Source organism: Pristis pectinata, chromosome 5 (assembly GCF_009764475.1).
Source record: "Pristis pectinata isolate sPriPec2 chromosome 5, sPriPec2.1.pri, whole genome shotgun sequence".
Taxonomy (NCBI): Eukaryota; Metazoa; Chordata; class Chondrichthyes; order Rhinopristiformes; family Pristidae; genus Pristis; species Pristis pectinata.
This window is the reverse complement of record NC_067409.1, coordinates 98,284,753-98,297,942: the sequence shown is the minus strand read 5'-3', so window position 1 is coordinate 98,297,942 and position 13,190 is coordinate 98,284,753. Positions and strand designations below refer to the sequence as shown.

Genomic DNA, 13,190 nt, shown 5'->3' with positions numbered 1-13,190 from the left:
CTGCTCACAGGGGACTAAAATGGATTTGTCACTTGTTTTATGTTTGAACAAATAATTAAATGTGTAGGAGATGACAGCAAAACAATTGCATCTAATTGCACTTGCAGAAATATTGTGCATAGCCCAAGCACTATTGCCAGACACTGGGGGAGTTCAAAACAAAAAAATTCAAATCATTTTTTTAACCACGTTTATTTCACGTCATTTTGGATCTATCAGTCCTGTAATTTCTTTAGACTTCATCCATGCTGAAAGAGCCAGAATATTTACAGAGAACCTTAATATAACCTCACAGAGAATAAACTGGTTTTGGAGTCTCTGCTTTATGTTTCTGCCAAAGTGCAATTTTGCAGTGCCTGACATCGTCTGTTTGCCATTAGTTTACTGAAGTGATCACTTTAACATTTTAGTGCATTAACCAGACGAATGAACTTCTACCAAGATGCTCTGAATCTCCAAGCAAATGGTAGGGGACAAGATTAGATCATTTTGAATAGATGAGAATAGGGAACTAAAAGACTGAGTGCATATTAAATCATGTGTTGTACAAATTTCCAAGCTTGGTTATTCTTTGAGTCCAAGCTTTAGAACACCTGGATGGAGCAGTGTTCAAAATGCGCACCTTTAGTGCTAATTACTGCCAATACTTGCACAGTGTAGGAGCCCAACTGTCCTGCAGACTAGTTAGCAACTAAAGTGCACATCTTTTGCACAAGCTATCAAGTTTAAATTCACTCTAGGTTGTTTGTTCAAATTTTATGCAGAGGTACTATATTCACAAAAATAAGTGGCATTGCAATTTGTATCGCACAGAGTATCCTAATCTGAAAAAAAATTCTGAAGGGGTTATGTTTTAATGTTTTATTATTAATGTCATAATTGATGAATGAAGTTTGCAAAGATACTTAATGTGGGTACTAAAAATATTAAAACTTTCTGAAAAATTTCTGTGCAACTTAAAATGTGCTAAGCCTAGTTTTTTCCTTCAAAATATGTAGCCTGCAGATCCATTTGACTTAAGATTATTAATTTAGATTTGATTTTATGTCTATTCTGTGGTATAGACTATTGTCCAAATAATGTCTTAATGTTGGGTTCAATATGAAAAAGCAATAACATATTTGCTTTCAGAAATATCAGCCTTTATTTATATTGCCCTATCAACATGGTGGAACATCCTTGGCAGTTCTCAGTAGCATACTTTGACCTTGAGCAACTTATTAGATGAGGTAACCTAAAGTTTTGCCAAATTCTTATATTTTAAGGTGTCTGTAAAGGAGAAAGGTGTAGCAAGGCAGAGAAGTTTAAGGAGGAAATTCCAGAGTCTAGGCACCTGAAAGTACAAACACTGGCAGATTAAAACTGGGGGTAAATAATAATCCAGAAATGGATTTGTGCAGAGTTCCTGGGGGATTGTAGTGATGTGGTTTACAGAGAAAGGGAGGGATGAAGCGATGAAAGGATTTGAAATAAGAGAATTTTTAAATTTAAGTGTAGCAGGATGGGGAACCATTGTAGCTCAGTGAACATGCTAGAAGTGGGTGAACTGAGTTAGTGTGAGTGCTTCCTGTAAATGCAGTTTAGGATTCTGAAAGGCATGTTATCTTGGTATCAGTACGTTCCCCACCCAATTCTGTGCATGCCAAAAATCCCTTTATTTATTTTAATTTCAGGAAGCCTTGCAGAAAATCCGACAGAAGAACACCATGCGGCGTGAGGTGACAGTAGAACTGAGTAGTCAAGGTTTCTGGAGGACTGGTTTGCGTTCTGATGTCTGCCAGGTAAGCACTGCCCCAATAGAAGTGATTGTGGCTTACTTAGCATTACGGACACTGGATCTCTCCTCTTTGCATGATGCTTTTAATTTAAGATGATTAAAATTCCCAGAAGAAAGCTGGAAAATTATCAGACCATGAAGCCTATTCTGCCCTTCCATTAGATCAAGGCTGATGTATCTTGACTCCGTTGCTTCAAGTACCTTTGTATCCTTAAATACAAGAAATCAATGAATCTGTCTTAAAAGTTTTTATTAACCATCTTTTAAGCAATTGGGTTTTCAGTTTCCACCAGAGAAACAAATGACTGCCCATTTTATTTTCTACCAGCCTCTTTTGTGGAAAATTCCTTCCTTTTACTCCGAAGGTTATACCTCCCTGTTTTATATTCCTCCACCAGTTTCTGTGCAGCCACGTATGTTGAATTCCTTTTTGAATTTTTAAGGACCCTGATAATAATCTGAACTCAGCCTGTTTATAAAACAGTTACTGCAATGTGTCTTCATTATTTTCATTCTATCCTGATATTCTTCAAATGCTGGTGAATTTCTGCAGCTTGATGCGAACATTGGCGGGATCCTCTGCAACTAAAGCACCACTTCAATCCTTTTGAGGTCAGGGCTAATGCCCTTCTCTCCTTTTTGACTACCTTTTTGCATCTGCTTCTGGTAACTAATGTGCATGTGCATCTACAACCTTTCTCTTTCACAGCTTCTTGTTAGTCACAGTGAGAAAAGTATTCTGATTCTCTTTTGCTCACTCTCTGGTGTTGGATGATTTCGTGTCCCCTGAACATCCCATGTGCTACACTTCAACTCACTTACGTAATCTGTCTTTTTACTTTTTGCTAACTAGGTCTTCTCACAGCATTACCTGTAGCTCTGTTCTTTCATTCATGTGATTGAACTATACGTGAAAGATTAAGAGTCCTGTACAATTCTCCGGAGATCATTACTTAATGCCATCTGCCAAACCACTGAAGATTTTCAACCAATTACCTGCCCAGTTCCTTTGTTTACGGTTGCAAAACGGAATCAAAAAGGAGAGAACAACGTTGGCCACCATGTTCTTTCAGTTTTTGCTAATGTTATTTTTTTCAAGTTTATCAAATGTTGCCTCAAAGTCCCAATAGACAATATTTGTAGATGCTCCCCATGTTACTGACTTCTGCATAAGAATACTTAGCTGCATTAGTAAGGCATGACCTATCTTTCACAAAGTCATTTGTGATCAGATCTGAACACACAGCCATACTGTTTCTCATGATCTATGTCACTAACTTGTATGGAATGTCCTGCAGGATCCTCGATCATGTTTCTTAAATTGTGGATATTCTCAGCAACGATAATGTACTCTCCTACAAAGCTTATCCTCCATTGGAGGGCTGTAGAGATTTGCAATGTATGATTTGAATATTTTGAAATATTTAAGTGATGAAATTACAGTCCACATAAATAAAATAAGTTTAATTAAGGCAAGATAACTTGCTGAAGAGTAATAATGGTTTCATACACCATTAAAAACTCATTTAGACCTTGCATGACTAAGCAGGACTTGTAAATTCACATCAATGCTATTGGTTTTCCTTGATTGCATTGGAAAAAGCTGTCACCAGCACTGCATGTGCAGGAACATTGAATCATTGATGGTAACGTTGAGATTTCTGCTTTAAACTGCACTTGCTTGGGAAATCAGTAGTTCCTGTCAGTCTTACAGGATAATCATGGCAAACCTTGATAGTTTTGTCATTATTCCCACCCTAAAATCTGGGTTAAAGTTAATGCTGGGTGTTTTACTGAAATTTTCAAATCTCTCCCACTTACTTATTGTGTTGAAGATTGTGTTCTTTTGCACAGAGTGGTATGCAATCAGGATGTCTTTCTGACAAAATTATTTTGATATTATATAAGTTTAAATCCTTAATTAAACTGAATTATGTCTGTGTATGGATGCATTTGAAGGTTATATGGATAAGTATGCACAAATTATTATATTAGGACTTAACATTATTGGGATATTGATAAAATCACTCAGAACTGTCTGAATTACGATGTGAACCAAATAACTGCTTATACTGCAATGAAATTAGCCAGACATCGATCAGTATAATTTTATTTAAGCAATAGCCAGGACGAAGGTGTGAATCTTTTGAAATAGTTCAGTCAAGGCCTTCTTTTTATGACAGTACAGAAGTGGATTTGCTGGTAATTGCTGTGCCAACTTGCAAGTTACTCTCGTTTAAGCTCATCTTTGTCGCTAGATCCCAGATCTGTAGATGTAATGGTCTTAGAGTTGTGGTCAAATTGGTACTTTGCAACATGGGGACTAATTATAGTTGCTGCACTATCGTTCTCACCTTAACTGAGATCACCTTAACAGCACAAAGCAGAAGCTGACCACTGAATCTTGAAGGTCTCAGTTGCTTGATGGATGGGTTTGAAAAATGAAAGGCTTGTAATTATATAAGCCCCAAAGCAGTTTATTGACAGCAAATGTATTTCGAGTGTAGAAATTGTTATGCAGGAAACAGAAGCAGTTTTCATTTGCCAGCTTTCCTCCCTCTGTCCTCCACCCTCTTAATATTGACTCTTACAAGTTGCAGAATGTGACAAAAATTGAACCCGAGCTATTTAATATCAACTGGGCAACAGCATATAAAAAAAATGGAGTCAATGCAGTTGGATACCATTAAGAACAGCTGAAAACTTGTTGAATAGTGGAACAATCTTGAGGAAGAAATAATGTTGCATCATAATGTTTGAGGTGTACTCAGCTGGGAGCCAGTGTATATCAATAAGCATGGCATGATGCATGTGTGTGTTAGGATACAGAGTGTCGGGTGAGCTTAGGTTTGTAGAGTATTGAGCTTGAAAATCATTGTGCACCGGTCAGGCCTCAGCTGGAGTATAATGGTCATTTCTGAGCCCCATCCACCAGGAAAGATAAATAAATGAATTAGGAAAAAGTATAAAGGAAATTAGAACATGGAACAGTACATCATGATGTTGTGCTGGTCTAATTAAGCTAATGATGCCTAGTTATACTAATACCTTCTGCCTGCGCATGGTCCATATCCCTCCATTCTCTGCATATTTATGTGCCTATCTAAGAGCCTCTTAAATGCCTGTATTGTATCTATCTCCACCACCACCCCTGGCAGCACATTCCAGGCATCCACCACTCCCTGTGTTTAAAAAAAACTTGCCCTGCATATCTCTCTAGAAGTTTCCTCCTCTCACCTTAAATGCATGCCTGCTAGTATTAGTCATTTCGACCCTGGGAAAAAGATTGTGGCTTTCTACTCTATCTATGCCCCTCATAATTTTATAAACTTCTATTAGGCCACCCCCCCCCCCCCCCCCCCCCCGCCACCCCTCAGCCACCGGCGCTCAAGAGAAAACAACCCGTTTGTCCCACCTGTCCTTACAGCACCTGCCCTCTAATCCAGACAGCATCCTGGTAAACCTCTTCTGCACCTTCTTCAAAGCCTCCACATCCTTCCTATAATGGGGCGACCAGAATCGAATGAATACTCCAGATGTGGCTTAACCAGAGTTCTTGCCTCTTGAACTCAATGCCTTGACCAATAAAGACAAGCATACCATACACCTTCTTTACCACCCTATCAACTTGTATAGCTACTTTCAGGGAGCTATGGATTTGGACCCCAGGCCTGTACATCAACGTTGTTAAGAGTCCTGCCATTAAATGTGTACTTTCCCTTTACATTTGATCTCCCAAAGTGCAACGCCTCATACTTGGTCAGACTAAATTCCATCTGCCATTTCTCCGTTCATATCTGCAACTGATCTCTATCCTGCTGTATCCTTTGGCAATCTTCTACACTATCCATAACACCACCATTCTTTGTGTCATCTGCAATTTTGCTTTGCCAGAATTTTACCAGAGAGAGGGAAATTAAGGGAAAGATTGGAATGTTTAGGATTGTTCTTGTTGTCACAGAAAAGGTGAAGGATGATCTAACAGAGGTTTTCATAATTGTGAGAGGATTTTATGGATTAGAGAGAGGAAATCTATTCCCTTTAGTAAGTGGTCAGTTACAAAATTTAAAAATTGTCCATAAAATCTAGATAGTTGAACATGCGCTTAAAGGTGAAGGAACTTTACAAACTAATGCTGGTAAGCCATCACAGAGTCGATGGGCTAAATTGCCTCCTCCTGAGCTGTAGATATTTATGATTATTATAACTGCCATCAGTAGTTATCAGGATGTGTATTGTGTGACTGTTTCATATCGTGATAAACTCTAAATGTGACCTTCTAACTAGAGGAATGCATTTGTTCCTCTTAACAACATTGCACATGTAAAGGAGATCTTCTGACAACAAGAATACAAAGGTTAAGACAAATAGATGGAAAATCTTGAAAACGTGCTGATTCTTAGTGTCTGATTTGATCTGTATTCACATATGCAGTGAGCACAGATTAGTGAAGTTGACTCTCGTGGGTCAGCATGGTTAAAGGGGAAACTTTCATTGCTGCAGAAACACTTCTTGCATACTTGTCCTGTTTGTTCTAGCATGCCATGATGTTGCCGGTATTGACCCACCATATCCGATACCATCAGTGCCTCATGCACTTGGATAAGCTGATAGGCTACACGTTTAAAGAACGCTGTTTACTACAGGTAAATATTCCTTAATTCATCTTTTCCCCACTGTAGAAATTTAGTAGCAAATCTATGTCTTCTGAGGTCCATGTTTTGTATGGGGCACAGAATTATGATCAGAAACAGTCAACTGTTGCCCTATGTGGTTTGGTGGGATTGGGGTGTGGGTGTGGAATGGGTGTCCTGTCCAAAATTCCCTTGTCCTGTCCAAAATTTCAACTGGTTACATGTCACCGAAAAAAGCCCAGCGATTGTCTTTACAAGTGTGGCGTCTTTTCTATTTTAGTATAAGCTGATATCTTTAAAGTTTGCACCAGTTATAAGAACCAAGACGGCTTATAACTATTTGAAAGTTTCCCAATTACTGGGGAAAAGTATTCCATTGCCTTCTCATCTTATCTCAACAGAGAATCAATTAACATTGGAAGAGTTGTGGGGATTTTAATGTGCTTCTCTATTGACCCCCCCCCCCCCCCCCTGTTTTCTCTGTGGAATATGTTGAGTGCATTCAGTAGATTTGTCTTAATATCATTGTGAAGTTGTGTTTTTTTTTCTCTCAATTCTGTGGTTTCTTTAATGTTGAAAAGGCTTGTGACCCACTACTTTTATCACTGACTGGAAAGGTTTGACCTTTCAGTCAGGAGCTGGTCCCCTTGCCATTGAAGATTTGTATGCTGTATTGGAACTTGGTGGGACTGTTGAACTATCTATTCACGTGCTAGTGCCTTATTGTCAGTTATTTCCAGTTATTTTTGCTTCAACAGTGTTGTTGAGATTGAAGATTCAAATAAAAGGAAATTCTGTTCTCTCTCTTCCCATTTCCCTGGGCTTTAAGTCTTAATATTCCATGAATACGGAATGAATGAAATGTCAGTTATAGTTTCTGCTGTCCTGCTTTTTATAGGGAATGGTGGTAGAAGAGTTATGTTACAGGCCTAGTAATCCATAGATCTGAACTAATGCACCAGAGACATGAGTTCAAATCCCAGTGCAGCAGCTGGAGAATTTGAATTTAGTTGAGTATTTCAAAAATAACTGGAATGAAAAGCTAGTATCATTTGTAATGTCCGTACACTCCAAGAATAAAGTATTGCAGATGCTGGAAATCTGAAACAAAAACAAATTATGCTGGAAGAGTTCAGAACTGGTCATGACCTGAAATATTAACTCTCTTTCTCTTGCCATAGATACTGCTTGACCTGCCAACATTTTATTTTTTACATCATAAAAATCAATCTAAATCATGAAGCCCCCTTTGGGAAGGAGGTCTGTTGTCCTCACCCATTTGACCCAAAACATAGAGCAGTGTGATTGACTCTTAACCATGCACAAGAAGGGTTGAGCTTTCCACCCAGCTGAAAGAGCAGTTCAACAAAGGCAGTGGACTGCTACCTTTTGGGATAAGGGAGGGGCAGTCTATGCTTGTCTTGCCCAGGATGTTTGCATCCACGAATTAGTTAAAAGGTTTAAACCTGGGGCAAGTTTATTTTGTGCTGATACTGAAGCCCACCATTGAGGGAGCATCAAGGCAGCCTTCTTTCAGATAAGGTGTTAAACTAAGGCTTCATTTGTCTTCTCATCTTGATGCTAAAGATCCTGTTGCACTCTGCTGAACAAGTGCATCAGAGATGCTGTTTCTTCATCTCCCATGCACTTGTTCAGAATGCCACAGGATCCTAATGTATTGCAGTCTAAAACTGTCTTCAGTACAGAAGAAAATATAAATTAATAAGTTCAATATACTTCTGATGTATTAGTCAAATATGATCTTGCATATTTTGAATGATGATCCCATTATTTATAATTAAACATTACTTTGCAAATATCCTTACATTTGAAGACCAGAGTAATTTTGAATATGTTTATTGCTGGAATGTTTAAATTTAAATCAAATTTTTGAATGGTAGAATTTGAAATCATATACTCTGGCATTATTATCCAAGACTTCTGGATTAGTAGTCCAATAACTATTATTAAACTGTTATGACTAATTTGCCATCAAATAGCAGTTGACACAGTGAACTACTTGAGTAAATCAATGAAAGTGCCATTGGTCATTAAGGTATTGACTTTCTATTGAAAATTGATCGTTAGTGGTTAGCTCACTGAATGCATGCTCACTTCTGACATGTCTTTAGCTTGCAATGACCCATCCAAGCCACCATCTGAATTTTGGAATGAATCCGGACCATGCGAGAAACTCTTTGTCAAACTGCGGTATCCGGCAGCCCAAGTATGGAGACAGGAAGGTTCATCACATGTATATGAGGAAGAAAGGTGAGTAGGAATCTCATCACAAAGGTGGTTGAGCTTTACAGTTTGGAGGAAAGATTGCAAGCTTTTTTTTTCCAGACATCAACTTGGTCTCTTGGAATGGCTGGAAGGAGAGCTATTCCTCAATATGAAATGCTTTCAATGTGATGAGTACATTTGGAACTCGTTTGTAGACTCCTTCTAGTGGACAAAGTTCCAGATAGGGATTGCAAACCTGCATTCATAAGTAAGATCATAAATTTTGGTTTTGGGGGCAAAGTGGCTCAAAACATGGAATCAGTTGACGAATCTTTTGAAGTAAAAATAAAGCTTGTCCTGTTCAGTTGTAGTGATGTTGACTTTCTGTAGCAAACCACACACTCTGATAGGAGAGTGCCACCCGGTGTTGCACAGTGGAATTCCTGTGTTGTGTTAATATTCTGCTCCCCTCGATCAGGTGTTTCAGAGCCATTTTGCACTCCACTATCTTGTTGTTCATTATATGGAAGAAAATCTGTACCCATGGTCCACATTTATCTCTGCTTACTGCATCCTTTATTTGATTCTTCTGGCGTAGAGCTCTTCAAGGTCTCCATACTCCTTCAAATCTGACCTCTTGCACATCCTTGAATATAATCACTCCATCATTAGCACTGTGTTTTCAGCTGCCAAATTCTGGAACTTTCTACCATTCCTCCTTAAAACCTATCTCTTTGAGCAAGATTCTGGTCATTTGTTCAAACGGATTCTTTTCTGGTTTGACAACACCATTGTGAAACACCTTGATCATTTTATTACATTAAATAAGCTGTATAAATCCCAGTTGTTGATATGGTGTTTCAATAGCTTGCCTTTGTGTGTGAGCCACCTCTACATTCCCTGTTGCTATGTTCCTTTTTAACAGGCATAAACACCTTAATAAATATCATGTCACGACTTGGCCAAGATGATCCAACTCCTTCAAGGTATGTGTTTGATATTTTTATTATTTTTTCTTCAGCCAAGGCACTTGCACAACAGAGGATGAGCACCCTTCCACAAACCCAGAAATATATACATGTAACCTGAAGTTGACCTGAACAGCCAGGCAGTGTGCTCTTCAAAAACTAGTAGATTTAAAATCTTAAACATGTAACCTGAAGTTGACCTGAACAGCCAGGCAGTGTGCTCTTCAAAAACTAGTAGATTTAAAATCTTAAACATGTCCCTGGCTCCGACCGTTATTTTATTGTCAAAGGTAAAAGAAAGCCTTTCTTTGAGACTGAGTAAATAGTAAGCCTTCAATTTGTAAGCCAGGGCTCAGTTGGTAGCACTCACACTTATGAGTCAGAAGTCTCTGAGTTGAAATCCTAAAGAGGTTTCTAAGGAGCACTGTCAAAGGTCTGTTCTTTTAGTGAGTCATTTAACACATCTGCTCTTTCAGGTGGATGTAATGGATTCCCTGACATTTCTTTTAGATGAAAAGCAGGGAAGGTCTCTTAATTGTCCTGGCTAATGTTTACTCAGTCCACCCTCCTAAAACATATTAGATGGTTCAGTCATTATGGCTTGACTGCTGTTTCGTTTTACACTGCAACATGGGCTCCACTTCAAAATTGCTTAATTGATTATGAAACACTTTGGAATGTTAAAATGCTGTATAAATGTAATTCCTACAGTTATTTTTATGGTCATTCTGTAAGCATTTGTTAATAACTGAAAATACTAGAAATTTGGTTAATGTGCCCTTTAATGTTGCATCGAGGAGGTTTGAATGTGTGCCTTTAAAGAAAAGGGGTTTTGCAGAAATCTAAAAATATTTCAAGGCATGCTGTTAAATATTAAACCAGCTGATTAACTGGTAAATAGAGATGTGTAACAATCATATCGAATGTGTTTCAGAACGTTGACACAACAGACTACAGATGCTGGAATCAGGAGCAAAATAAATGAGAACCTCAGTAGTCAAATAGCATCTCTAGGAGGCAAAGGGAGGGATGATGGGCAGATGGAACCAGATTGTGGAGCGTAGAGGAAGGGTAGACCATGGAGGGAGAAGAAATGCAGGTGAATAGGTGTTTGGATGATGGGCAGATAGAACAATGTGGGGGAGGATGACAAATCTAGGTAATGGGGAGCAGGGCAGAAATGGAAAAGGTGAACAAAGATAGAGAGAAGCTAGATAGACGTAGGAGTGGGAAAGGAACGGGGTGTGAGTTACCTACTATTGGTATTGGTTTATTATTATCACATGTACTGAGGTACAGTGAAAAACTTGTCTTGCATACCGTTCATGTAGATCAATTCATTACACGGTGCATTGAGGTAGTGCAAGGTAAAACAATAACATAATGCAGAATAAAATGTAACAGCTACAGAAAAAGTGTAGTGCAGGTAGACAATAAGGTGCAAGGTCATAACGAGGAAGATTGTGAGGTCCAGAGTCCATCTTCTTATACTAGGGAACAGTTCAATAGTCTCATAACAGCAGAGTAGAAGCTATCCTTGAGCCTGGTGGTACGTGCTTTCCGGCTTTTGTATCTTTTGCTCGATGAGAGGGGGGAGAAGAGAGAATGTCCGGGGTGAGTGGGGTCTTTGATTGTGCTGGCTGCTTTACCGAGGCAATGAGAAGTATAGACAGGATCCATGGGGGGAGGCTGATTTCCGTGATGTGCTGAGCTGTGTCTCAGCAGTTTCTGAGGAATTCAATGTTCATACCATTGGATTGCAGGCTACCCAAGTAGAATTGCTGTAACTGTGTATACCACTATAAAGCCACTGATTCCCACAGTTATCTTGCCTACACCTCCTCCCACCCTGTCTCCTGTAAGGGTGCCACCCCTTTCAGTTTCACTGTCTCTACCGCATCTGTTCTCAAGATGGGTCATTCTATTCCAGGAATTCTGAAATGTCCCACTTCTGGCAAACGTGGCTTTCTCTCTAGTACAGTTGATGGAGCTTTCACTCACGTTTCCTCCATTCCCCAGACACCTCCATTCACATTCCCCTCCCCCCAGACAGAATGGGAATGGAGTTCCCTTGTTGTTCACCTTTCACCCTGCTAGCCTCCACATCCAGCAGATCATCCTTCACCATTTCCACCTGCTACAACAGAATCACACCACCAGCCACATCTTCCCCCCCAACCTTTCTGCTGTCAGCAGGGTTCACTCTCTCTCTGGTCCGCTCATCCATCCTCTGGCACTTTCCCCTGCAACCGTAGGAAGTGCAACGCTTGTCCCTACATCACATCCCCCACTGCTATCCATGGACCTAACCAGCCTTTCCAGGTGAGGCAGAGATTCATATGCATCACCTCCAACCTGACCTAATGCATTTGGTGCTCTCAGTGTGGCCTCTTCTTCATCGACGAGACCAAGTGTCGACGAGGTGATCATTTTTACGGTCTGCAATGTCCATCTTAAGCTTCCGTTTGCATGTCATTTCAACCTATCTCCCCCTCTCCCACAAGGACCTGTCGGTCTTCAGCCTTCTCCACTGTCATGGTGAGGCCACATACAAACTAGAAGAACAACACCTCATATTCCACTTGGATAGCCTACAGATTAATTGTATGAACATTGTCTTTTCCAGTTTCAGGTAAGACATGCCTCCCGTGTTTCCCAAGCCTACAGGTCCACCAAGGTCTCTCTTCCTTTGTTCACCTTGACCGTCCTCCCCGCCCACCCCCCCCGCCACCCCCCCAAGCCCTGGTTACCTAGATTCATTACCCTCCCCTACTGGTCCATCACATACCTATCCATCTGGATTTCTTCTCCCTTGACCTATGCTCCCTATCCTCTTCCCCTATCTGGTTCCATCTGCACAATATCCCTCCCTTAACTGGTTCCACTTATAACCTTCCAGCCTCTGCCTCTCCCTCTCCCACCCGGCTCCATCTGCACATCATCCTGGTCTTCACTTAGTCCCACCTAGCATCTACCAGCCCCTCTCTCACCCCTCCTCTTTATACTGGCTTTCTTCCCTCCTGATGCTCGGTCTCAACCCAAAACTTCAACCATCCCCTTGCCTCCACAGATGCTGCATGGCCCACTGAGTTCCTCCAGCAGTTTTTTTTTAAATCTCAGAACGTTTTTGGACTGCTTTTATTGTGGGTTTACTTTGGGCAAACATTTCGGCTCTTCAGGCAGGCACACCTTTCAAATCTGAGCTCTTTGGTTTCTGCACAGCCTTTATGTGGATGGACAGGACTGTACCCATGAAATAGAACCTTTCTGTGCATCCTGGGCTGCTTGTTCAAAAACCAGAGTGCTCCTTGTGTTCCTGTAGACTGCATCTGCATGGAATTGGATTTGCAGGCCGTGGGTTTCTTGGGGAGTACAAAACTGGAATTGGCAGATGTACTCTTTAATTGTTGTTGTGGGTAGGGGATAACCCGATTGCCCAAATATTTTTGTTTAAACCCCGAATTGAGCTTGGACTTGAATTTCCTTGTGGTTAAATGTGTCTGCTTTTTTACTTGTGTCTTAAATCAAAATGTTATCCTTTCCACCTCCCCAAGCCCCCCAGCCCCTGACCCCAGAGTAATTCTG

General features: G+C 40.2%; 1 protein-coding gene across 3 annotated transcripts in view; it reads left to right on the top strand.

Annotated features, from left to right (window-relative positions):
* The window catches only part of drosha (drosha ribonuclease III), a 106,618-nt gene that overhangs the window by 44,814 nt on the left and 48,614 nt on the right, over positions 1-13,190 (top strand). For all 3 annotated transcript variants that reach the window (XM_052016701.1, XM_052016702.1, XM_052016703.1), the window contains exons 16-19: positions 1,674-1,781; positions 6,316-6,423; positions 8,544-8,682; positions 9,563-9,623. In XM_052016701.1, the coding sequence (XP_051872661.1) occupies positions 1,674-1,781; positions 6,316-6,423; positions 8,544-8,682; positions 9,563-9,623 (416 nt within the window). The remainder of the gene's footprint in view (positions 1-1,673; positions 1,782-6,315; positions 6,424-8,543; positions 8,683-9,562; positions 9,624-13,190) is intronic.